The sequence below is a fragment of the Choloepus didactylus genome, chromosome 1 (genome assembly GCF_015220235.1).
Source record: "Choloepus didactylus isolate mChoDid1 chromosome 1, mChoDid1.pri, whole genome shotgun sequence".
In the NCBI taxonomy this organism is placed as follows: Eukaryota; Metazoa; Chordata; class Mammalia; order Pilosa; family Megalonychidae; genus Choloepus; species Choloepus didactylus.
Window position 1 is genome coordinate 245225592 of NC_051307.1, and position 25303 is coordinate 245250894.

Genomic DNA, 25303 nt, shown 5'->3' on the forward strand with positions numbered 1-25303 from the left:
CAGAGTAGATAGATGATTAGTAATTAAAAGGGGGAATTTTCAAGCAGCTTAGATGATTTAAAAAGATAATATTCTCTTACACGTTCTTAACTATTTCCCTTATAATCTTATCTCCATTGTTAATTTGCTGACCAGACTCTTATTTCTTCACAACATATTCCTGGCTCTCATTTCCTAAAGTTTTTACTGTATGAATCACCCGCTGCCAGTTGTGAGCTATTTGGTCAGTGAGCATTTATTGAGCTCCTGCTGTATGCACGTCACTGTTCTGAGCATGCCCCTTAATCTCCCTAGCTAGATTGTTAGCTCTTTCAGAGCAGGGAACGTGACTTATGCATCTAGAAGGATCTCCAAGGCCCCTTGCATAGAGTAAGCCCTGGATCAGTTTTCATTTGCCAATGGGTTGACCTTCCAGCGGTCAAATGGGTGACTCAATATGGATTCCCAGGTCTGTGGGTTTGAGGTTGGTGATGCATTCTTAGAAAGTCATAGGGTACCATCAGCAGTAGAATTAGTCATTAAAATACCTCCCCTGATTCTCTGCCCATCCCGCATAGGTGGAGATCGGGAAGACGGTCAGGGCCTACGTCCGCGTGCTGGACTGTCACAAGAAGCCTTTCCTGGCCAAATACTTGGCCTTCATGGACCTGAAGCTCCGGGCAGCCTCCCAGATTGTCACCTTGGTGTGAGTCCTCCGAGGGGTCAGGGAGGGCGACTCGGGGAGCTGCATGACCCCACCTGCAGCCTTTCCAGTAGATCTGTCTGGGTGGGGAGTCCCAGCCCTTCTTTCCTCTGTTGCAGGGCCCTCGACGAAGCCCTCGACAACTACACGGCCACCTTCCTTGTCCACGGCGTGGCCATCGGCCAGACCAGTCTGACTGCAACTGTGACCGATAAAGCCGGACAGAGAGTCAACTCAGCCCCACAGCAGATTGAAGTAAATCATGTCCCTTTTCCCACCAGCTCAGACTGTAGGCATGCCCTTGGGGGTGGGGGCTGCTTTTATTCTGATAGGCTGGGAATTTTAGGGGTAGTCCAGGAAGCCACCTTGAAGAGGCCGTATTAAAATCTTTGCCCCACAGCATCCTCTGTTCAAAAGGCAGCTTTTACTGGTTAGTTCTGGACACCCAAGAGACAGCACAATTAGACTAGCAGAACCAGAGGAAGGGGTTGAGTTATCTTAATTTCCCTCTGCGAGAGAGGGGGGGCGATGTGGCTCAGAGAAGTCAGCGAGCATTTATTGAGCTCCTGCTGTATGCGTGTCACTGTTCTGAGCATGTCCCTTAATCTCCTTGTTGCATGGCAAGGGAGTGGCACAACATTCTTTAAACCTCGGAAGTGCTGTCGGGGTGGAGGGAACGGAGAGGAGCCCATTCCTGGAAAGCACTGTGGCTAGACAGATTTGGTCTCACACATAAATGAACAACTCAGCAGTCCATTCTGATGAGCATTAGAACTGGCACTGGGAGGGTAGTGAGGGAGGTATACAAGCTGAAGTCCCTGCAGCACACAGTGGGTGTATTCTTAGGTCCCCCAGATCCTCATTTCGGGGTGCGACTTGGAGCTCACCCGTGGCCTTCATGGACCTGCAGCTCCGGGCAGCCTCCCAGATCGTCACCGCAGTGTGACCAGATGCCACACAGTCACCAGAGGCCAGGACCTCAGTAGCCAAGGGACCATGTTTAGATTTGCACTTTTAGAAGCAGCATTAAACTGTTTGGGTTCTGCCCGCGTCCTCCGTGGGTTTCGGTCACACAGGTGCTGGCAGGTTTTATTAATCCACGTCCTTAAGCTGCTGGATGTAATTTGTGCCTCTAGATGAAAGTACGCTTTTCCCCTCCTGGTGATGAGAAATTCATTCCTGCCTATAAATAGCGCAGTCCTACAAAGACAAATCCTGGCACATAAACAGCCTCCTTGGCGGGCTTCTGCTGTCACTTGCCCAGCATTTCTTCAGCTCCTACCATGCAAGGAATTGGGGGGGTGGGGGTGCTGCAAGGCAAGAGGAGGGTGTTGGGGCTTTGCTTTGTTATGGAGATGGGGGACACCCCAGTCTGCAGCATGCCCCCGAGCCTCTCTTTCCTCCTTTGGGAAGTTTTGAGGGAAGTGAAGTCAAGAACTGTTGTAGGGTCATTTATCAGTAGAAATTTGGAGAAATGTAGTATAAGAGGAAACCTTACAAAGATGCATTGGGGAAATCTCGGAGGCCTTGGATCTCAAGCTCCCGCATGCATCGGAACCATCCAGAAGGCTTGCTGGAGCTGCCCCCCCTCCCCATCACCACCACCACACACACACATCTGCTTCTCAAGGTCTTGGGTAGGGGGTGGAGAATTTGCGTTTCTAACAAATTCCCAGGTAATGCTGCCTCTGCTGGTCCAGAGAGCACATTCTGAGAACTGCTGTAGCAGGATGTCTCAGATGAATAAAAAGTCCTTATTTTCATCAGGCTTAATGTCCATGGTGAAACAAAACGCGATCACGAGCAGCAATTGTAGAAGGTGGAACATGCCCACAGAGAATCTCAGCTCCTCTGGCTGATGGGGTGGGAGGAGAGCCTGCCAAGTGGGGAGTGGCCTTGTCTCTGGGCCTGGGTCTAGCAGCCTTACCCAGCCCACACCCCCTGCAAGTTGGCCCCAGGATCCCAGGCCCCCAACAGCCTATCTTAAGGGTGGAATGGCGTCCCTGCACCATGCTCGCCTTTTTAAAAAGTGTGATTTATGCTCAGCTGGTGTGAGCATGGCAGGCAGTGGAGCCCTGGTCTCTTGTGCCTCCCCCAGGTCTTTCCCCCATTTCGATTGATACCCAGGAAGGTGACGCTGATCATTGGGGCCACGATGCAGGTAAGAGCCAAGAGTTCACCCCCTTTCCCCACCCCCATCCCCACCCCCAGCCAGGGCTTAGAGGGGGCATCCCGCCCACCCCTGCCCTGGCTGCAGGCGTGCCCGCCTTGGGGGTCTCTGTTGTAGCGTGGTGTCTGTAGGGGACTAAGGCCACCTGCTGTCAGGTATGGCAGCCCTCCTGGGCTTGATGGGAGTGTTAGCTGGCACGGGCTGCCCAGGAGGACGGGTACCGAGGGGTGCTCCTGTCTCCCCCGACCCCCAACACTGCAGATCACCTCGGAGGGCGGCCCTCAGCCACAGTCCAACATCCAGTTCTCCATCAGCGACGAGAGTGTGGCGGTGGTGAACAGCACCGGGCTGGTACGGGGGCTCGCCGTCGGCAATGGCACCGTCTCCGGGGTGGTGCAGGCGGTGGATGCCGAGACTGGCAAAGTCATCGTCGTCTCCCAGGTAACAGAAGTCGCCATGGGAGAGGCCCGCCCCAGGGGTGGAAAACCTGCCCCCTAACGTCCAGCCCTCTCCAAGGGGCCTGGTCAGTCCTCTCGGTCTGCAGTCCACCTGTGACCACTGCCCTGGGACAGCCCTGCCCACTGGAGCTGCTCGTCTGCAGACTCAGTCGCCCCAGTTCTTCCAGCCCCTCCCCCACTCCCAGGGACCATCCAGTTTCTAGTGATGACAGTGGTCGCCCATTGGTTGTCCTGAGCATGTTACCTTCCTCCCATTCAGTCCTGGCGGTGCCCTCCTGCACTTTATTACTATCCCCAATTGTAGCAGCGATGCCGAGGGCTCAGAGGATAAGGAAGTAGCCGGTGGCTCACGGTACCATGTGGTAGTTCCGGGACAGGACTCAGAACTGCCCGGCATCAGAGCTCTTGGCCCTTTAGTTCATTCATTTCTAGCAGGGCTAGAGGATGCTCAACTGGAAGGGAAGGGGGTAGGTGGGGGGTGCTACTGTTGGCTAATAGTGCACCTTGTGAGCTATCTGTGCATTTTGAAGGATGCACTGGCTCAGCTACTTACAACACGGATAATGGAGCACCATACAATTTCAGATCTGGATTGGTATTTCTGGGAGAAAAAGAAAACTCCAGAGTTGCCCACTTCTGTTCAGCTAGAGATAAAGCTATCTCCCAAGCCTCTTTGCCAGAGTGTAGGGCATTTCCTCAGGACTTTGATGGGTCAGCAGAGAAGCTGGAAAGCTGAGTTAGGGGGGTCTTTTCCCCGGGATGGTCGGTGGAAACTGACCCCAGGCAGCTGCAAGTTGGCATCTCTGAGATCAGACAGGTTTCCTTCCTTCCCAGAGGGTCTCCCCTGGAAAGGAGGTGGGAGTTCATCTTCACCTCCTGAGAAGGGCCTCAGGGCTAAAAATTAATTACAGAGCCCACTCAGATCCTCCCTGACATCCTGCAAAACATTTCAGGAAAGGCTGCATTGTGGGTCCCGTTCCCTGCGTGCCCGAAACTTGGTAATGAGAATAGAGTTTTGTTTGGGGCAATGCGAGTGCAGGCAAGTAACTGTGCAGAACGCATTCTCCCGTTTATCCTTCAGAATTAGGTTCCCTGAAAGCCATCCATCCGTGAGCTCCTCTGAGTTCCGAGCATATAAGCACCGCAGGCCCAGGGAAGGTGGGGCGGGCATCTTCCTGGAGGGTGGGGGGAGCGTGGCATGTCCCCTGTTCACCGAGGTTGACTTTGATTCGACATTGAGTTCATTGATTTACTCCTGTTTCCAGCAGTTTCGGTGTCTGCCTCCAAGTATCCTGGTTGAATCACAAAGTCTTTTTGAATCAGTGAAATGGACGCCTTGATCCTGCTTATCGATTTTATAACGACAGCAGGGAGGCTTTGGCCATCTAAAGATCTGTGCTCTGGCGTGCAGCAGGGTACAGACGGGCATCCTGCAGAATCAAATTAAGGACCCCAGGAGGCCCTGCTTTCTTTTTTTTTTCCCCTTCTCTAAAGAAAGGATTGAGGTCTGAAGAACTGGTGCCTTTTTTTCTTTTCTTTTTTTTTTCTTTTTCTTCCTGGGATCCCAGGTGGCTGAAACATCAACTGGTTGGAAATGTAGCCACTGGGGCAATAAGCTGTGCATTTTCCCTTCCGGCCGTCTCTTCTGTTTGTGTTCTGACTTTGGCAGGGCCACCTCCCCTCTCTGGGTCTCCTATCTGGTGGGTTGGAGGAGATGCTGCGGAAAGGCCCTGGTGCCCCTTGGCAGTGGAGGGACTGTACCACCAGCTCCATCTGAACATGATCTCCTAGAGCCCAGGCAGCCAGGCTCAGCCTCAGGCCTTGCTCATCCGCAGCAGGGCCTGTGATTCTGGTGAGATGCGTCTAGTTCCATCTGTCCAGTGCAGGTGACAGAATGAGCATCCCTACCCCCAAGAGGCAGGGCAGTCCAGGCCTGGCTGGGGGAGACTGAGGAGTGAGAAGGACAAAGGGAAGGAAGAGAACAAATGTTTATTAGGCACCTGCTGTGTACCAGGTGTGAACCCAAACCACAAGGCACAGAAGGTGGGCTCGGCATGAAGGAGCTTATGGGTTTTTTGGTAGTCTTGAGTTCAGCATGAGTCAACAGCACTACAAAGTAGCCAAAAATGTTAGCCATTGGCCAGATTAAGAGGGGTATAGAATTCAGAATGAAGGAGGAGATAAGGTCTGCTATAATCAGACTCTCCTATTTCCTACGTTCAGTCCTGTACCCTACACACAGAGACAGCCTGTTCCGGTTTACTAAAGCTGCCGGAATGCAAAATACCAGAAATGGATTGGCTTTTACGATGGGTTTATAAGTTACAAATTTACAGTTCTAAGTCCATGAAAATGTCCCAATGAAGGCATCAATAGGATGATACCTTCTCTGAAGAAAGGCCGATGGCATTTGGGATTCCTCTGTCACGTGGGAAGGCACACGGCTGGAGTTTGCTGGGCGTCTCCTGGGCTTAGCTTCTGGTTTCTGTTGCTTTCTCCAAAATGTCTCTGGGCTTCCATCTTAGCTTCTCTCTCTCAACTCCTGTGAGTCCTTCCTTGTTCCTCCCAGGGTGTTTCTCTCTAAGTGTCTGGGAGTCCTCTCTCAGGTTCTCCAGGGCAAACTCTGGATTTCATCTCTTAGCTTCTCTCCTGGTTCTGGTTTCAATGACTATCTCCAAAATGTCTCTGGCCATTTTCTCTCTAAATGTCTCTGAGCTCTCTCCAAAATGTCTCTGCTTTTCATCCTCTTCTAGAGGAAGCGAATAAAGACAAGGAAAACCCACATCGAATGGGTGGGGTCACATCTCCATGGAAACAACCTAAAGGTCCCACCCAGAATAGGTCTGCCCCCACAAGAGTGAATTAAAAGGACATAGTCTTTTACAGGATACTTAACAGATCCAAACCAGCACACATCCTAAGTCTGAGGTTGGGGAATTCTTGGAGACCTGTTCAGTGTGGGCTGCTCAGCCTAAAGACCAGGCCCCAGTCACTTGCCCCCAGTGCTTATCTGGAGTAACTGGGACAGATAGGTCTGTGGGCTCAGAGGACCAGACTAGGACCCCCAGGGGGATGGGAGAGCCAGTGGCCAGGGCCATGTGGAGGTGAGCTACCTGTAAAGGGCCACGTGCATCGTGCTGGACAACCTGGGGAGACCCTCAAGCCAGGTGCCTTCTAGGCTGACCTCAGCAGGAGGCTCCTTCCCATAGAGGGGTCCCTTCCTGAAACACCCTTCTGTGGCGCAGAGCCCCTATCCCAGCCTGAGCTCCAAAGCTCTTTTCCTAGGATCGTGTGGAGGTGGAAGTGCTGCTTCTCCGGGCAGTGAGGATCCGAGCCCCCATCACACGGATGAGGACGGGCACCCAGGTGAGGCAAGAACCTCTGCTCCCTCCTCTCTCTGCTTTCCAAGCAGCCTCTCAGGGGGTCTCGGGCTCTGGCTGCTGGTTCAGGGTGAGCTTGAGCAGCCGCCACGCTCCCTCCACCGCTGGGCCTTTGCACATGCTGTCGCCTCTGCTAGAGCATGTCCCCTTTGCCCCCTTCATCTGCTTAACCCCTATTTATCTACGGGACTCAGCTCGAGACTCCCCTGAACTTCCTGTCCCAGGCCAGAGAGGTGCCCTCTGTTATCCTCTCCTGCAGCACAAAGCTCGTTTTATACTTGGCATTTGTCTCCTTCAGATTCTGTGTTTGTCTGACTATTGACAAATGCAGCTGCTCTGCAAGACTGTCACCTTCCCACACCCAGAATAGCACCTGGTGCATAACAGGAGCTAACGTTTTTTATATAGCACTTACTCTCCTAAGTGTGTTCCATGTGTTAATTCATTTAGTGTTCATTTAGTGCTCACAACAGCCCCAGGAAGTAGATGCAGGTATCACTTGCATAATACAGATGAGGAGGTTAACAAAGTAGAAAGGTTAGGATATTTGTCAGGGTCAACACAGCTAGGAAGTGATAGACATGGGAATCTTTTCAGGGATCTGAAGTCTGTTTTCTCCTTTGCCTCTCATGTGCGCTTGGGGACAGGGGGCACTCAGTAAATAGCGAATCCCACCCTCTCCCATCCTACCTGAGCAGGGAGCACGTGCAGGATTGGAAAAGAGGAGCGGAGAGATAGGGACCCCTGGGCAGTGAGTTTTGTGCTGGTAGGAGATCATAGAGCTCTGGGGAGACAGCCCCACAAAGGGGGGGGCTCCTGGCAATGGTGAGGCCCAACCCACAGCTGGAGAGGTCTAGGATGGGGAGGGGGCTGATCCTGTCTTTGGCATGTTCCTTTAGCATTTTGTCAAATCTTCCTGAGCATGCACTGAGCCCTTCTCTGTTAGGGGAGAACTGGGCACAACTCCCATTCCACAAAGGAGCAGAAAAGTACCCCAGCAGTGGAGAGGCAGTTCGGGGGCACCACAGGGCTTCTGGGGGGTCCCTCCTGGCTCCTACACCCCGGTGGTCACAGGGCCTGGCTTCTCTCCCCCAGATGCCTGTCTACATCACCGGAGTCACCAACAGCCAGAACCCGTTCTCGTTTGGCAATGCCGTGCCAGGCCTAACCTTCCACTGGTCCGTCACCAAAAGGGACATCCTGGACATCCGGGGACGGCACCACGAGGTAATCGCTCTTGCCCACCGGCCTCTGTCTCCAGCTAGCATCCCGGGGTTGGGGAGGGTCTGCACCACATCTCTTGTGAGGTGTGCCCCTCTGTGCCCAGATGTGTGCTGGGGACCCATCTCTGTCCTCTCCCGAGGCTCACCCAGATCCCCTTCTCCCAGGGGCTGCTGCCACACTCCCCGTCCCTTAGTGACCTTCCTCGTTTCTGCCCAGTCCTAAGCATGCTTGGGAATAAGGCCTCCCCAGCCCTCCCTCTGTGCTGCACCCCAAGGCTGGCCCACACCCCTTTGCATTGCAAGCACTTACACTTCAGAGGACCAAACAGAAGCAAAATGACTGCCTTGTGGGGGAGTCATTAAAAGTTCTAGAATGTCACAGGGTCTTGGAGGGTGGGGTCTCTGCTCTGTAGCTTCTTTGACCCCCTTTCTGAGATGATGTCCTCTTCATCCTCCATTGGGAGATCCCAGCCTCAGACTCTCAGAGCTGGGAGGTGCTGCAGAGAATCTGCCAACCTCCCTCTTGGTTAACTGAAGCTCAGATGCACCCAGGGTCACATGTCAGACTGGTGGGGGACACAGGACTGGAAGCTGGGCCTTGTGTCTGCAGGCTACATCACCTGGGCTGGGGCCCTGGCCTTACAGGACCTGAGGGGAGGGTTGGTTTGAGAGTTTACTTCTTGCCTCCTCCACAGACAGTGGGGATGGAGGCCAGGCACAAGAACGGGGTTTCCTATAGGCCTCTCGAAGCACGTCTAATGTAGGATGAATGCTCCTTTCCCACCCCACCCAAAGGGACCAAGGGACCCCTGTGCTGGGGCTGCTTTCCCTATGGAACGCTGTCAGTGACTTCCTAACAGATACCCCATAGCAAAGTGAACTGTGTGTGGGAAGCACCGCAAAACCACTCGTTCCCCTTGACAATTCATGACATAGCTCAGCACACCGAAGGCTCTGAGAAGTCCCGCCATAATGAGAGCTGGTTCACTGGGTTTGACCTGACTCCTTCCAGATGCACCTGTGAACACCGGGAGACCCAGTGTGGGTTAGGCCACGCCTGTGCTGGGTGGCTGATGTCCATCCTACCCTGGGGCTTGCCCGGCTCTGAGCAGAGCAGGGCCTTGAGAGCAGGCAGGCAGCCGGCAGGACCTGAGGGCTGGGAAGCCCAGGGCTGCAGAATGCTTTGCTTTTTTGGGTGCTAGGAACCCTGGGGCTCTTTCCTGAAAGCATATTTCATGTTCCTCAGGCATCCCTCCAGCTCCCATCGCAGTACAACTTTGCCATGAACGTGCTTGGCCGCGTGAAAGGCCGGACTGGGCTGAAGGTGGTAGTCAAGGCTCTGGACCCCACGGCCGGGCAGCTGCAAGGCCTTGCCAAGGAGATCTCTGACGAGATCCAAATCCAGGTAACAGACAGACGGCAGACGCCACCACGTGGGAGGGAGAGTACATGCCAGAGGCCCCTCATCTCCTGCAGAGGCATCATATGGGGACGTATCAGCCCTTCTGCTGACCCAGGACTGGGGCTGGAGGTGCAGACTTGAAGCAGGGACGCCTCTGCCCCTGAGGTGTCTTCAGTCTGCAGAGGGAGGTAGATCAAGTCAGCACAATGTGTCGGGGACAGGGTGGAGGGGTAAGGTGCTGTGGGAAACCCAGAAATGGCCAGAGTGTTCCCAGAGGAGGTGACGTCTCAGCTGGGTCGAGAAGGGTGGAAGGGGTCGGCCAGCAGGCCTGGCCAAGAGGATGGCACATGCAAAGGCTGGAGGTCTGAAATCACTTGATGTCTTCCAAAAAAAAGCAAATAATTCTGAGCTTGGAGTCTGGGGTGCCTTAATGGGAGGAAGAGTTCAGGAAAACCTGAGCTGGGCCATTAATTTAATTATCTGTATTTATGTAACAAACTCGTGTACAGCACTTTAGTAGGATAGACGTGCTCTTTCGTGCTTTCCAAATACTAACTTGTCTAATGCTAACGTGATGCCTGTGAGGTGGGACTGCTACCTGATGAGCTGGAGGCTCAGAGTGGTGGAGGGACCGGCTCAAGGTCACAGTGTGTGTGGCAGAGCCAGGCTGCGAAAGCCTCACGTGCCAGGCCGTGGGCAGCCTGATGGGCTCTGGCAGATGGGAAGGCTGAGCCGCAGAGAGGTGCGGTGGTCTGTTAGAAACCACAGTGATAACATCAGAACGTAGAGCTCAGTCCTTTTCCCACCTACTCCCTAGTCCCTACGTCACTCTCACCAACCTGCCCTTCTACTTACAAGGTGGGACTTTGGACCAGCCCCTGCCCCTGGAGCCCCAACTGTAAAACTGAGTTGCCCAGAGCATTTTCAGTTTCAGGGGCTCCATGCTGCTAATCCAGGATTCAGTAACCTTTGGTTCTTCCTGAATTGCAGAGAAAAATGGAAAGCAGTCCCCTAAATGTCATAAGAGAAGAAATGGTTTCAGGTTACCCATTCAAGAAGAAATAAGGCATTTCTAACTCCAGCATAGAATCAACGAGGGGGAAAGGAGCAGTTTTTAAAAGAAACACCCAATTGCTACCACCCCTTCTTGCCAGAATATACACACAGAGATTTTTCCAGGTTAAAAATGTAATGAAGTAAGTTCTGACACGCATCATGGAATCAAAGATGGGGCTTTGCAGCTTCCAAATTCTGTGACTACAATGAGGTCACCTTGTGATCCTGTGCCTTGGTTTCCCCACCTGACAACAGATGGAGTTGAAGTAAATCAGAAACCAGAGAAGCTGGATTCAGCCCACAGACGTATTTTATTTGGCTCACTCAATGCTTTTAAACAATTTTCATTTGTTGCCAGCATTTAAAAATAGGAAGATTTCATCTGATAATCCAAAACCAGCTTGTCTTGAAGATGTGGAATTTTGCCAAATGGCAAAATCAGCAGGAGAGGAGAGGCAGCCTCCCCTTTAAAGAGGGCCATGCTCTCCTGTTTGCCACAGGCCCCACCATTCCCTGTTGTCCCCCCAACAGTGAAGCCAAATATTAGTTGCCACTTAAGATGGTGCTTTCCCTGTCACTATGTTTGGTGAGGTAGCTCTTGTACCTTCACCTCCATTTTAAGAGGGACAGTAGACAGGGATTAAATGTTTCGAGAGATATAGGAAGGAACCTATTAGTGAATGTATTCACTGTACAGTAAGTGTGTCGGAGTCAAAGTCAGTGAGGCCATATGACTCTTTGATGTCACCTTCCTGACAGCAGGTGGCACCTGAGTTTGCCCTGGACTCACCTGTCACCAAAACCCCAACTGACTTCCAGAGACTGTCTGTCATTCACCACTTACAATGCACTTTCCCTTGTATTATGACGTGCGAATTGCACAACTCTTTGGCACAGGCATGGCAAGGATTATCAGGGGTAGACCTGTTATACAGATGAGGAAACCCAGGCTTCAGCATATAGTCAGGATGCAGTGGAGCTGGGTGAGAGGGAGATCAGCCCAGTTTCTTCTTGGATGCTCATTTGTCAGTAGGAGCTCAAAGCAGACATGCACCTGCCCCTGAGCCAGGCCTGAATGCCAAGTGAGTGTTGCCATCATGGGCTCTGGGAGCTGTCAGCACTCCTGGGGAGTGGTGGGATTGGATGTGATCCTGACATCATCAGCCTTTTCATCTGCCAGACAGGATGCACAGATACTCCCAGTCACTGGGTCCACATAGATCCTGCCAGAGCGTGGTGAGGAGAGGGAGCAAGATAAGGGGCCAGGGTGATGAAACAGGAAATTACTCTGACATGGTGGCAGTGGGAATCAGGAAGGAAAGTCTAGATGGTGCTTTGCAATCTCGGTCCTGACCATTCTAACGGAGCAATACCCTGTGCTTGTGTAAATTCTGCATACAGCCTTCCTCTCCCGTGCCCTGGAAAATCAAGTTCCCTGACTGGGAACAGAGGAAAAGACCCAGAATCCCTGGCCCCATGGGGCAGCTCCCCCAGGAGGTATGCAAAAGGGAGCTTGCCTGCTTTTTCTCTCTTAAAAGTCAGCTCTTACCACCACATCACCTGGACCCGACAGACAGTAGCTTGCAACCATTTTTCTCCTCTCTGGTCCCCCCTTCCTTGGCTCTCACCACTAGGAGAGAAACTGCGGCTCCACTGTATCGCAGGCAATAAAACTTGCCCTCTTTTACAGGTATTTGAGAAGCTACTGCTGCTGAACCCTGAAATAGAAGCAGAACAAATATTAATGTCACCCAACTCATTTATAAAGCTTCAGACAAACAGGTACGTGACTCAGCTCTCGTTTTCACCAAGGCTGCGGAAGCCGTGCTCGCATCCGACAACTCATTTGTCAAAGTTGTCAGGAGCGGTGGACGTGTTTGCAGAGCATGCAGCTTCTGCAGCCTGCCTTTTCGCTGCTGACTTCCTCTGCTCTTCCACATCACTTCTCACTATGGGTCCCTCTTCTCCTCCCTGTAGCCTAGAAGCATTTTAAGGCTAGCTGCTGAAATTCAGTATGTAAAAGAGGGCGATGTGCCAACCTGCAAGTGTTCAATTTTTCAAATGCCCCTCTGTTTTCAAGACCTGCCATGCAGAATGGAGCCCTGCGGACAAGCAGTGTGAGTACCACCTGGGAGCTTGTTAAAATGCACGTCTCGGGACCTACCCCAGACCTTCCGAACACAAGTACCTACGTTTTAACAAGCTCCCCAGGTGATGGGCAGGCACATGAGCATTGGAGAAGCACTATTTAAAGCATCTCTGCAAACATAATTTCTTCCTTTGATGCAAAGGTGTGTCTTTGGTAATGATGCACTTGTATTTGAGCTGCAGTTGCAAAGTGAGGGGATCTATGAGCCGTAGGATGGCTTGTATGTTGCATTAAATACAGACACACACAATGGTCATTCAACCAATGTTATTTAAGCACTCAGCTCTGTGAGTGTATGACGTACAGTGTCCTTGGGGAGCCTCATGGGGAAGAAAGGAGAATAGTGTGAGAAGGGCTCTAAGAAAACAAAATAGGATGTTCAATCTAAAGAAGGGGCTTCCGCTTGAGGAGTTAGGGAAGGCGTGCCACAGATGGAGATGCTTGAGCTGGGTTTTGAAGGATGAATAGGAGTTCAGCAAATTAACGAGGACAGGGGATTGGTTGGAGGAGAAAGTTCAGACCAAGATAGTATTAGAGGCTTAAATTCATCTGGAGAGGGTCAATTGGGACAGACAGAGGTGAGAGGGGGCTAACCTCCGGAGCTGGAGTCCTTTCCTTTTTATTCTTTCTTTATTATACTAATTAAGATGTAAAAGAGTTTAAGATACAGCATAGTTAGTCTCTTACCAGTGCACAATGCCAATACTGTTTATAAACCACTTTCTTGGAGAGTGGCCCATTTTTATCTTGTTAACAGCCCTTGGAAAGGGGACAGGGCAGGATCATTGTTCCCCCATGACAGTCGAGGAAACTGAGGCAGAGAGGTGGCATGCTGTGCCTGAAAGCATGCAGCTGTTCGGAGAAGGGCGTTGGGACCGGTTCCATGTTCTTTCCGACTCAGCATCTCACTCTCCTTCTGCCAAGCCAAGCTCTCTTATTTCAGCAAACGGAAAGCGATCGATTGCAGAAACGATCTTTTTGCAATAAATGTGCCATGTAACTGGTGAAAGAGATGCAGCCCTTCCGTCCCTTCCCTCCCTGCTGAGCAGCCCGCGCTCGGCACAGCTCCCAGGAAAGCAAGAAGCAACGTTGCCTGCGGAGCCATGGTTTTCCAAACAACAGGATTTGGTAACTGATGAGGCTGCAGACAGTCAGATGGCGGGCGAATCCCACCTTCCGTAAAAACGGGTCTGTTTTGTTTTGCAAAGGGACAGCGCGGCATCTCTGAGCTACCGTGTTCTAGAGGGACCTGAGAAGGTTCCTGTCGTGCATGTCGATGAAAAAGGCCTCCTGGTGTCAGGATCCATGATTGGGACCTCCACGGTCGAAGTGATCGCCCAGGAGCCTTTCGGGGCCAATCAGACCATCACTGTTGCTGTAAAGGTAGGAGGGTGTAAAGCAGTAGTGCCGAGATGGCATTTTTTCCCTTGCAAGTGTGGAAACGAATAGGTCCACCTTCCAGCTGAGAAATATGTAAGGATTTGTTTCAGAAGATTCAAGGGCAAAGGCCCTAGAGAAAAAACTGCAGCATCTTCCAACCATCACAATCGAAGTTCCCTGAAGACTTTATTCCAACTGCCTCTTTCCATAGATATGGAAACTGGGGCCCAGTGAGGTCCGTGATTTGTCCAAAGTCACAAAGCAGGGGTCGGGTCCCTGGTGTCCACTGTGCCTGACCATGGATGCCGTCATTGCCGATGGTTTGTACCTGCTGAGTGCCAGGCTGGTGCCTGGGAAATGGTAGCATCTCGAGGGCAGTGGGTACCTTCCATGCAAAATCTCATTTAATGTGCCCACTGATGTTCCCAGAGGCATTATTCCCAACAGCCAAAAGGCGGAAGCCACCCACCTGTCCATCCACAGATGAATGGATAAACAAAAGGTGGTCTCTCCTCATAGTGGAATATTACACAGCCATAAAAAGGAATGAAATTCTGATCCATGTGCAACATGGGTGAACCTTGAAGACATTATATTGAGTAAAACAAGTCAGAAATGAAAGGACAAATATGGCATGGTCCCACTTACATGAAATATGTAGAATAAACACATTAATAGAGAAAGAAAGCAGATGAGGGGATACTGAGGGCTAGAGGAGGGGGATGGGCAGTTACCTCTTAATGGGTACAGAGTTTCTGTTTGGAGTGATTGGAAAAGTTTTGGTCATGGACGGTGGTGATGGTAGCACAACATTGTGAATGTGATTAACACCACTGAATTATCCAATTACAAATGGTTAAAATGGGGAAAAAAATATATAACTGTAATAAAATTTAAAAAAAAGAATCTTATTCAATCCTCATTACAACTTTGGGAATTAGTGATGTTTTCTGTAAAGGTGGGAGGGTGTACCTATTAGAGTAGAAATGACTTGCCCAAGATCTCACAGTAATTAAGAGATTCTCACCCAAGTCTGCCTGGCGCAAATCCCCGTCCTCCCCTTCTTTGCACAGCCGTCGCCCCGGCCCTCTGCTGTTCTGTGTTCCTTGGGTTGTGGAGATGTTCTCCTGGGCATGAATCACTCAGGGAGGGTAACTTGGGTGTCACTGGATCAGGTCCAAGAGTCTGTCCTGGAAAAGAATTTTCTTTGCATATCTCATCATAGCCACTTTCTGAATCTTACATGGCAGAGAAAATACTCAATCACTTTAGTTTTAACACATTGCCTGGGTCCCAGGCCAATCTCTTTCATGAATACTTTCCTCTTCCAAGATGGGTGCTTGGCGGGGAGCCCCCCCACCCTAGTTCTGGGGTAAATGAAAGCGAACTGACTGTGCATCCTGTTTCAACAAATTCTCATTGAGCACTAGCTGTGTACCAGATAGTACGCCACTGAACTTCGTCAGAGCAAGTTTGACTTTGGGGGGACTAGCTCTTCGGCAGTGATGACTTTTACCTGGGATCAGAGTCCAGGCTACTTATAGAGCTCAGGTGCTTGGGACCAGAAGCTGACTTTCTGCTATCCCTTCTCCTTCCCCTGGAGCAAATGCAGGCTTGCAGTGGCCCTGGGTAGTGTCTCAGCTGCAACCCTTTGTTTCTGGTTTAAATGCCCAAAGAGCCAGGACCCTTAAAGAAACTGAACTTTCATAGCTCAGGGGATTCTTTTGCACACGAATAAGGATCTTCGAATTTTCCAGAACCCCAGGGAAGGGAGTTTGGCTCTCACATGGGGATTTCATCCGGTGGGGCTGACCCCACTGGGTTGGGAAGTGGGGACTTTGTCATTGGCTGGGACATCTGGGGAACGAGGCTTGGCCTTTCCTCTTTCTGTGACCCCAGACTCTTCTGAGATTGGGGCCTGCTGGGGACAACAATCTCCTCTTGTGGGAGGGCTTGTCACTGTACCTGATCCTTTTCCCCCAGGTATCTCCCGTTTCCTACCTGCGGCTTTCCATGAGCCCCATCCTGCACACCCAGAGCAAGGAGGCTCTGGTCGCCCTGCCCTTGGGAATGACTGTGACCTTCACTGTCCACTTCCATGACAGCTCCGGAGACGTCTTCCACGCTCACAACTCGGTCCTCAACTTTGCAACTAACAGGTAAAGTGCAGGTGACAGTGCCTTCCCCAGCAAAGCCAAAAGGGTACCTCAGACATGTGGCCCGAATGAGGGGAAGACATCATTCACAGAGCGCCTGCCATGTGTCGGCTCTTCCATGTAGCATCTTGCTGATTCTGTGCTATAGCCCATTTGTGGAGGCTCAGAGAGGTTAAGCCACCTGCCCAGGACCACACAGCCAGAAAGTGGGGTTTGAATCCTAGGTCCCATCCGATTCCGAGGACACTTGTCTTAGGCTGACTCTTTCAAAATATATCTGCAGCTTCAGTCCTGATGTAAGGAAGGACAGGGCAGTCTCCAGAGCGAGGAAGAGTCCTGGCTTCAGCCAGGGCCTGCAGCAACTTCTGAGTTTCTGCCACGGCAGTGATTCTCAAAGCGTTTTCCCTAGACTTGCAACACCCACATTCCCTGGGAACTGATTAGAAATGCACATTCTCAGGGCCTGGCAGTCTGTATTATAGCAACCCCTCCAGGTGATTCTGATACCCACTAGGGTTCGAGGACCCCCAGTCTGGAGGGGGTGCAGACCTAACCAAATAAGCAAACAAACAGACAAGTATCACTCCCAGGAGGGAAAAGTGGGGTTTGGAGGAAGGGGCTCCAGGAAGTACTGCTCAAGGGGGCAGAAGACTGTGTCCAGGTGCTGGTGTCTCAGAGGCTTCCCAGAGGGTCTGCAGCAACTGTGGTCCCCCTGTCGCTGACCCCACCAAGGCCAGGGGTGAGGGGTATTTGGTGTATGGAGGAAAGACCCCAGGGTTTGGAGTTGGATCTAGTTCAAGTCCCAGCTCTGTCCTTCGTGGGACCTGGGAGCTTGGGCAAAGCAGGTCACCTAATATTCTTGTCTTCATGAGGAAAGGGGCCTAGTCCCCAGAGCACTCAACCCTTGGCAAACTATGAAGCTCTGTGCACAGAATATTATCCATCTTTCATTCTGGGATATAGGCAGCCCAGGAAGACACGGAACCGGGTTCTCGCAGCCCCGCAGCCACAGTGTAGAAGTCGCTTTGGCCTTTTGGGGGTCTGAGCCCCTAGTTCACAGAAGATCAAGTCAGGGCTCGGGAGTCAAAAAGTGTGGTTGAGGAAGGTGATGAAGCCTCCAAACCAGGCCAAGCTCTTCTCACCCAAACAGCATGCGCTCACATTGACGGGCACGTGCCCTGTGCCAGGCATTGCTGTAAGCACCTTACAGCCACCCATCTCATCTGAGACCCACACCAAGCCCAGGTAACACAAGTACTGCTGTTATCCCCATTTTACAGGTGAAGAAATGGGCAGAGAGAGGCTGCTTTGCTTGTTCATTGTTACCCAGGACAGACAGGCTGTGTGATACCACCTTCTGGAATATACAGGCTCCCTGTTAGGAGAGATGCTGAAAAGCATATTATAACCCCTCTCCTCCCTGAGCCTCGGCTTGCCCTCCTGGAATATGGGGATGACATGCTGGCAGCTCCAGTGGAGGACTGGATTCTGTCCGGAGGATGGTAGAAGACAAGGTCCCATGTGACATGCCCGTGATGCTCCCTTACCTGTAGCAGCTGCTCCGTCAATGTGAGGGAGAGGGGCTCCTGGGGCCCCCGATAGCCAAGAGCCTCACTCAGTAGAACACTTGGGCGGTGTTTCTTCCTCTGGGGCTGCTTTCCCCAGCCTGAGAGCCCTCCTATTGCTCCCATGTCTAGAGACGACTTTGTGCAAATTGGGAAGGGCGCCACCAACAACACCTGTGTCGTCCGCACCATCAGCGTGGGTCTGACACTGCTCAGCGTGTGGGATGCGGAGCATGTGGGTCTCGCCGACTTCGTCCCACTGCCCGTCCTGCAGGCCATCTCCCCGCAGCTGTCCGGAGCCGTGGTGGTGGGAGATGTCCTTTGTTTGGCCACTGGCCTGATGAGCCTAGAAGGTAAGAGCCAGACTGACCCAGGGACACCTTCTGAGGCACCGACACTTCCAAAGATGGGAGTCGGCTCCTTGGGGAGGGGTTGGTGCATACATTGGAGGAGGTGAGCTCCCCATCACAGGAGGTATGCAAGTAGAATCTGGATGATGCCGTGGAATAGAGGTCAGAAGTTACTACCGTCAGGCCAAATCCAGCCTGCACCTGTCTTTGCCGATGAAGTTTTATTGGCACACAGCCACACCCATTCTTTGGGGTATGGTTGAGGGCCATTTGCATGCTACAACAGCAGAGCTGAATAGTAGCAAGCAGGATCCCGCAGCCTGCAAAGCCTCAAATATTTACTCTCTGGCCTTTACAGAAAAAAGTTTGCCAACCTGTACTGTGCAGTAGAATTTCCAGCTCTTGTGGAAATGTCTTGTGTCTGCCTTGCCTGATAGGTTACCACTACCTAGTGAGCACTTGAGTTATGGCTAAGCAAATGAGGAATGGAATTTTTAATTTCATTGCATTTTGACTCATTTAGTGGCTCATGGCTACCAAAATGGACAGATACCTCTAGAAGGAGATGTAAGGAAGCTATAATTGTTGGGCCAGTTCAGTGGTTTCCAAATTTCAGTCATTTCCCTACCATCCTCATGTTTTTTCCACCTCCATTTCCTAGATGCACAATTATTTACTTAATTTTTTTTTCAAATTGGGTCCCTTTTGTTTGTTTGTTTTTTAACCTAATTAAATCCATTTTAAAAGGAAATTAAACACTCCCCTGAAGCATAATTTGCTGTAAATAGAACAATGGTCGTTGAGTTTTTATTATATTTACTGAACACCGTAATGAACTTTTAACTGGGAAGTGTTTGTCTAGTGACAGTGCCGAGCCGAAGCCAGCTGTCTGTTTTTGAAGAAGGAAGAGCAGGGCTGTTCCCATTTGCTAATGCTGCCGTTTTGCAAAACACCAGAAATGGATTGGCTTTTATAAAGGGGGTTTATTTGGTTACAAAGTTACAGTCTTAAGGCCATTAAGTGTCCAAGGTAAGGCATCAATAATAGGGTACCTTCACTGGAGAAAGGCTATTGGCGTACAGAAAACCTCTGTTAGCTGGGAAGGCACATGGCTGGAGTCTGCTTGCTCCCAGGTTGCATTTCAAAGTGGCGTTCTCCAAAATGTTGCTCTCGGGGCATTTTGTCTTCTCTTAGCCGTAGCTCCTCTTCAAAATGTCACTCTCGGTTGCTCTGAAGTCCCTCTGTGAGCTCTTTTTATGACTCCAGTGAACTAATCAAGACCCTCCCCAATGGGTGGGGCCACTTTTCCATGGAAACATTCAATCAAGAGTTCACACCCTAAACAAAGGTGTCACTCACAGTTGGTTGGGTCACATCTCGATGGAAACATTCCATCAGAAGGTTCCAACCTAATCAACATAATACCTCTGCCCGCACAAGATTCCATCAAAGACTATGGCTTTTTCTGGGGACATAATGTAAACAAACCAGCACAAGGGGACAGTCCGTGGTGGAGGGGCACGAGAGGGGAAGGCTTCAGGGTGAGCAGCTGGGTCAGCCCAGGGTCGAGGGTCAGGTCAAACTCCATGCCAGGATGACCAGGAGATGCCCCAGCAGGGAATCGGTGGGAGGAGGAGATGGAGCATCATTTTAAGCAGGAGCCACAGCTGAGCAGAGAAGCCACGTGCTGTAGGAGCATGAGAGGAGCAGACCAGAGCAAGGCTGCAGGGGTGGCTGCAGCTTGATCCTCAAGGATCTGTAGTGCTGGCTGAGGACCTCAAATTGGGTCCTGAGGGTGATGAGTGAGCTCCCTTGGGCAGCGGCTGGCATGGGCATCCAGGCCTGATGGGCGGTGCCTGGAATGTCGAGACTTGGGAACATGGAAAGACGGGTGACATTCAGGTTTTCTCTCCCAGGCCTCTCAGGAACCTGGAGCTCCTCAGCCAACAGCATCCTCCACGTGGACCCCAAGACGGGCGTGGCCGTGGCCCAGGATGCGGGTGCCGTGACGGTGTACTACGAGGTGGCCGGGCACCTGAGAACCTACAAAGAGGTAGGGCTCGGGGAAGCCAGGGGCACACTTGGCTCAGGGACCTGTGGCGTGTGGCTGAACCTTTCTGTGAAACCCCGCCACCCACTAACTCAGAGGTTGGGACAGGCTCCCTTCTGTTTCGGTTTGCTGATGCTGCCGTTTTGCAAAACACCAGAAATGGATTGGCTTTTATAAAGGGAGTTTATTTGGTTACAAAGTTACAGTCTTAAGGCCATAAAGTCTCCAAGGTAAGGCATCAACCATAGGGTACCTTCACTGAAGGATGGCCATTGGCATCTGGAAAACCTCTGTTAGCTCAGAAGGCACGTGGCTTGTGTCTGCTTGCTCCCAGGTTGCATTTCAAAATGGCATTCTCCAAAATGTTGCTCTTGGGGCATTTTGTCCTCTCTTAGCTGCAGCTCCTCTTCAAAATGTCACTCTCAGTTGCTCTGTTTGTGAGCTTTTTTTATAAGACTCCAGTGAACTAATCAAGACCCACCCTGAATGGGCGGGGCCACATTTCCATGGAAACATTCAATCAAGAGGTCACACCCTAATCAAAGGTGTCACTCACAGTTGGGTGGGTCACATCTCCATGGAAACACTCAATCAGAAGTTTCCAACCTAATCAACACTAATACCTCTGCCCCCACAAGACTGCATTAAAGAGTATGGCTTTCTCTAGGGGACATAATATATAAAAACCAGCACACCTCCTTAGCAAGCCGCTGTCCGCCCATCTTCGAACTGGTGGGATGCTGAGAGGAGGACTCGTATGGTCAGTTCCGGCTTCTACACGCCCGAGTCTTGCAGCTGAACCCAAAGCCACAGGAGCCCTTGGTGTGGGTGTTTCCCTGGGAGTTGCAGCAGTGGGTGGGCTGGCTCAGGGATCTGGCATCACCAGCAGGGCGAAACCTCCTCCGGCAAGTCACCTTTCGAGTCTTTCTGGAGGCGAACAAAACCCTTCTCTCTTCTCTGTTTATCTCCAGCCGTGAATGAATCAATGAGGGAAGTCTGGCTGAGTGCCAGATGTGTCTCATTTTTAGAGCCAGCATGTGTTTTATCAAATCCAGCAGTTTAACCTCATAGCTGGCATATTTAGTGTTGCAACTCTGTGGTTTGGGTGAGCTGGCTGCAGATAGAGGCAACTCGTGACTGATAAAGCTGTGCTCCCCTGAGAAAGCTTCATGCCTCTGCCGCTGAGGGGTCAGGAAGAAAAGGAATCTGGGGAGGGGACCCTGGCAGAGGAAATGGCATGAGCAAAGAGGAGCAGGGTCCAAGGGTGGAGCCAGCATTGCAGGCAGGGGAATCGAGGCTGGCTTTATGATCAGATCTCAAAGCGGTTTGCTCTGCAGGTGGTTTGGTGTGGTGGGTAAGAGTTGGGGCTCTGAATTGGGCTCCCTGGGTTCAAATCCCAGCTCAGCCATCTTGAGCAAGTTATTGAATATTTCTGTGCCTCAGTTTTTCTTGCCTGCAAAATGGGGGTAGTGTTGCTATGAAGACAGAATGAGTTAGTATGCATGTAGCTTAGAGCTCAGCATGGAATTAGCCAAGGCAAGTTCTCAGATAGATATTAGCTGCCACTGTTATTATTCCAGGATGAGGCAGTAGGGCAGTATCAGGGGTGTCTTTTAAGCAGAGTGATAAGACCAGAGATATATTTTGGAAAGATCACCTAGAGAGTGGTGCAATATAAGAGCTGGAGATGGAGAGAGTAGCTGCAGGTGAACAGCCAGTAGACTGAGGATGGGCCCTCGGCTAGAACTGTAGGGTGGGGCAGACACTGAGGGGTGGGTTCAGGAGAGATTCAAGAGGGAGAGTCACGAGGTTGGTAACTGTTTGGAAATGAGGGTTGGAGGAAGAAGGAGGAGGGCTCGAGGTGACTCCCAGGGTCTGGCTTGGATGATGACGTTGATGGTGGTTCTCTGCACTGGGAGGGGAACCCAGAAGGTGGGCAGCCTGTGGGGGCAGTTTGAGACATGGTGGGTTTGAGGTGGTTGTAGATCCTCAGGCAAAGCTAGTCAGGGCTGCAGGGTGTGCATGCCTGGAGCTCAGGGTGGAAGACTGGAGATGGGGTGGGGTTTCCAGCATGGAAATGGTTCTTGAAGACTGGGGAGTAGGCGGGACACACAGGGTATACACCCAGCAAGAGAGGAGATAGGGATAAGGCTCTGGGTCTCTCTCAAAGATGTGGAGGGGAAAGAGGATTCAGGGCGAAGAGGGTAAAAAGGCAGTCAGTGTGGAAGAGGAAACGGGAGCCGACAGAGCATGGCAAGCCAGGCCTGGAGAAACATTGAAGCAGAGGGGGCAGTAACAGCAGTCAGTCCTTCGGGGGACATCGGAGGAGGAGGGGGTGCCTTGGCAGCAGCAGGTTCCTGTGGGTCTGGAGGTTGGCCTGGAGGCCCATGGCTGCAGTCCCTCTGTTCTGGAAGCTTCTTAGGCCTGTCTTGGCATGCCAGTGGCTCTTAGGTAGGGCACTGGGAGTCCTGTAGGGGCTTCGGGGAGGAGTGAGACCCCATCCCTGCTCTCAAGGAGTGCACCATCTGGTAGAAATCAGACCCCAGATGTGGGAAACCTCCGTGGGAAAGGTGGGTAGTCTTCCAGCTGGAAGGCAGTGGCCTTGGAGCTGTGCCTGAAGGACGGATAGGGCTTGGCTCTGCAGAGAAGGGCTGAAGGGGTATCCCAGGCAGAGGGATCTCAAGAAAAGCTCAGACTTCCTCAAGCACGGGTCCAGCTGAGTGTGTTTGGGTTGAAGTAGTTGCAGCCTGGGCCAAGGGGAGCAGAGAAGTCAGAGAAAGCTGGATTTTGGAGAGCTTTCTCTTCCTATGCTGTGTGCATCTGCATTTTGGTCAGGTCGATTTATTTTGAGTAAGCAACAACGAAGTAAAACGGCTCTTTCTCTCCTTGCTAAAAGATTAATTAACCCAGTTCAGGAACAGAGAAGAGAGCATGGCTGCTGCAGGAGCCAAAATGCTCAAAATCTACAGCCCACCACAAACCAGTGAATGCATTCAGGCCTGTGGCTCAGCTCCCCTTGTCTGCTGGTGTGACAAGCAGCTTTGTTCAGTGGGAAAGCCCTAGACTGTGAAGTCTGACTGGCCTGGGTTCTAATCCCAGCTCTGCCATGTTCCAGTGAGACACTGGAGCCTTGAGCCTCAGTGTTGTCACCTGTGAAATGGGCAATGCCTGCATCACAGGCTGCAGAGTGAAAGCGTGCAAATGCCCAACATACAGTCAACGCTCAAATAAGTGGCTTGGCTCCCTCCACAGATAATAATCAGCGTCCCTCAGAGAATCGTGGCCCGCCACATCCGCACCGTCCAGCCCAGCTTCCAGGAGGTTACAGCCTCCAAAGTGATCATCGTCGTGGGGGACAGACGTTCTAACCTGAGAGGTGAAGCATGGGCATGGGGCAGGGTGGGCTCCGGCTGCTGGGTAGGGAGAGCGGAAGGTGGCTTCCTGTGCCCTTCTGGTGGGCTTTTGTCCCCTTGTCTCACTCAAAGTCAAACCAGCTCCAAAGAGCATTTAATTGCAGATCCTCGGCTCCATCCAGCTTTTTAGAAATTAGAGACCACATCAAGCCGAAGCAGCAAATAGAGTCTTCATAAAAGAACCTGGCGCTCCAAAATTGCCTGCTTGTGAGCTGGAAATGCTATTTCAGCCCTGGGGCCCTGGAGCAAAGAAAGCCACAATTTGCCACCATTAATCCCAGAAACTAACGACTTCGTAGCACCCGTCGCTAATTTTGATTTTTATAATGATCTTTCCTAAGTCATGCACGAAATATCCAACCCTGTTCCCTGCCCATGACCAGTGCAGATAGCAGCTGCCAGAAATAAATAAGCCAATATACACTGCTTTGTTATAAAATGAAATAAATTTAACCGGTACAATTAAATACCACTGTCCTCATTCTGATTAACATGGCAACTGTATTACATCGTGGAAACCTCTTTTTTTCCTACCTCGGTACAAGCACACAGTACAATGCTGTGGCCGAAACGATACTCAGTGTATTGCTGGAGAACTATTGCCCTCCTAATGTCCAGAAATAAATTGCCCATTTCTCCCCTGCTGACAGGAGCCTAAGACATGCATTAGCGGGCCAGCCCGTGTGCCGGGTCCCTGAGTGCAAGCTCCAGAACAAATGCTGAAATGATCTGCAATTGTCTGCAGCTCAGAATAACCTCCCCGCTTCCTCTGTATAATTTATCCTAAGCTTTCAGAAACTGTAGCTCTATTATCAAGCCCTCAGTAGCCCCCAGACCCTGCACAGAAGGGATGTGGGGCACGGGTGGCTTCCATGACCCAGCCAGCCTTTGTCGGTCCCACTCTAGTTGCCTCGAACTAGACAGCAAATGTAGAGGCTCACGGTGGGCCTGGTGTGGCCATCAGATCCATCCATGCCCTTCTCACCCCTGCCCCTCTCTCTAGGTGAGTGCTCTCCTGCCCAGATGGAAGCCATCGAGAACTTGCATCCAGAATCCCTCATCAACTGCCAGCTCCAGTTCAAGCAAGACATCTTTGATTTCCCGGCCCGTGACATTTTCACCACAGAGCCTGGGTTTGACGCCACTCTGGGTAAACTTGCAAGGAGTTTAAAGTGGAGATTGACTCGCACGGAGGCTGGGCCTTCTGGGTAATCTCAGGTCTTCAGCGTATTTGGCTCCTAATGGCCATTTGACCAGCTGGGTAAGGGTGGTCAGGAGCTCAGCCTGGAAACTGGGATCACTGGCCCTTGCCCCTGAGGCTCCATGTGGCTGCCAGAAGGGGTGGGCATCCCTGGGCTGGATGTGGCCGTTCTCGGCAACCACCTGTAGCCGCCAGAGAGGGCAGATTTTAGAGCCAGGAAACCTGCGCTCATTCCCGTTCTGCAGTTCGTCGGCTCAGAGTCTGCAAATGTGGACTCTGCTTCCCTGTGAGTGTCCCCATCTGCCGAAACGGGGACGGCAGTGCCTTGCTCTGCCCACATGGCAGGGCTCTGGGGAGAAGCAGGGGAGAGAATGGTTGGAAGTGTCCTTATGAATGAGTCAAGGTCTATGCACATGTGCCGGAGTGTGTTGGCTCCATGGTGGGGCTTAAGGCAACAGCCTGGTTCCCCCACTGAGAACAGGGTTCCCCTTCATAGAGTGCTGGGAGGATTCTCTAAGCAGATCCCCGGGAAGTGCTTAGTGCAGAGCTTGCACACAGCAAGTCCTCTGGGGCAGCTGCCAGCTTTATCATGACAGTGACCCTCATCAGTGGGTGGTGTTCTCAGTTCTTCCAAAGAGCCCTGCTCTAAGAATATTCAGCCCAGTCTT

At 51.6% G+C, this 25303-nt stretch overlaps 1 protein-coding gene across 2 annotated transcripts in view; it reads left to right on the forward strand.

The window, feature by feature from the left end:
- Nucleotides 1–25303, forward strand: part of NUP210 (nucleoporin 210) — a 134165-nt gene that overhangs the window by 99110 nt on the left and 9752 nt on the right. For both annotated transcript variants that reach the window (XM_037802788.1, XM_037802792.1), the window contains 14 exons: nucleotides 558–685; nucleotides 802–937; nucleotides 2781–2843; nucleotides 3114–3293; nucleotides 6596–6676; nucleotides 7786–7917; nucleotides 9160–9318; nucleotides 12062–12153; nucleotides 13729–13903; nucleotides 15884–16059; nucleotides 17754–17974; nucleotides 19888–20024; nucleotides 23274–23397; nucleotides 24438–24584. In XM_037802788.1, the coding sequence (XP_037658716.1) occupies nucleotides 558–685; nucleotides 802–937; nucleotides 2781–2843; nucleotides 3114–3293; nucleotides 6596–6676; nucleotides 7786–7917; nucleotides 9160–9318; nucleotides 12062–12153; nucleotides 13729–13903; nucleotides 15884–16059; nucleotides 17754–17974; nucleotides 19888–20024; nucleotides 23274–23397; nucleotides 24438–24584 (1951 nt within the window). The remainder of the gene's footprint in view (nucleotides 1–557; nucleotides 686–801; nucleotides 938–2780; nucleotides 2844–3113; nucleotides 3294–6595; nucleotides 6677–7785; nucleotides 7918–9159; nucleotides 9319–12061; nucleotides 12154–13728; nucleotides 13904–15883; nucleotides 16060–17753; nucleotides 17975–19887; nucleotides 20025–23273; nucleotides 23398–24437; nucleotides 24585–25303) is intronic.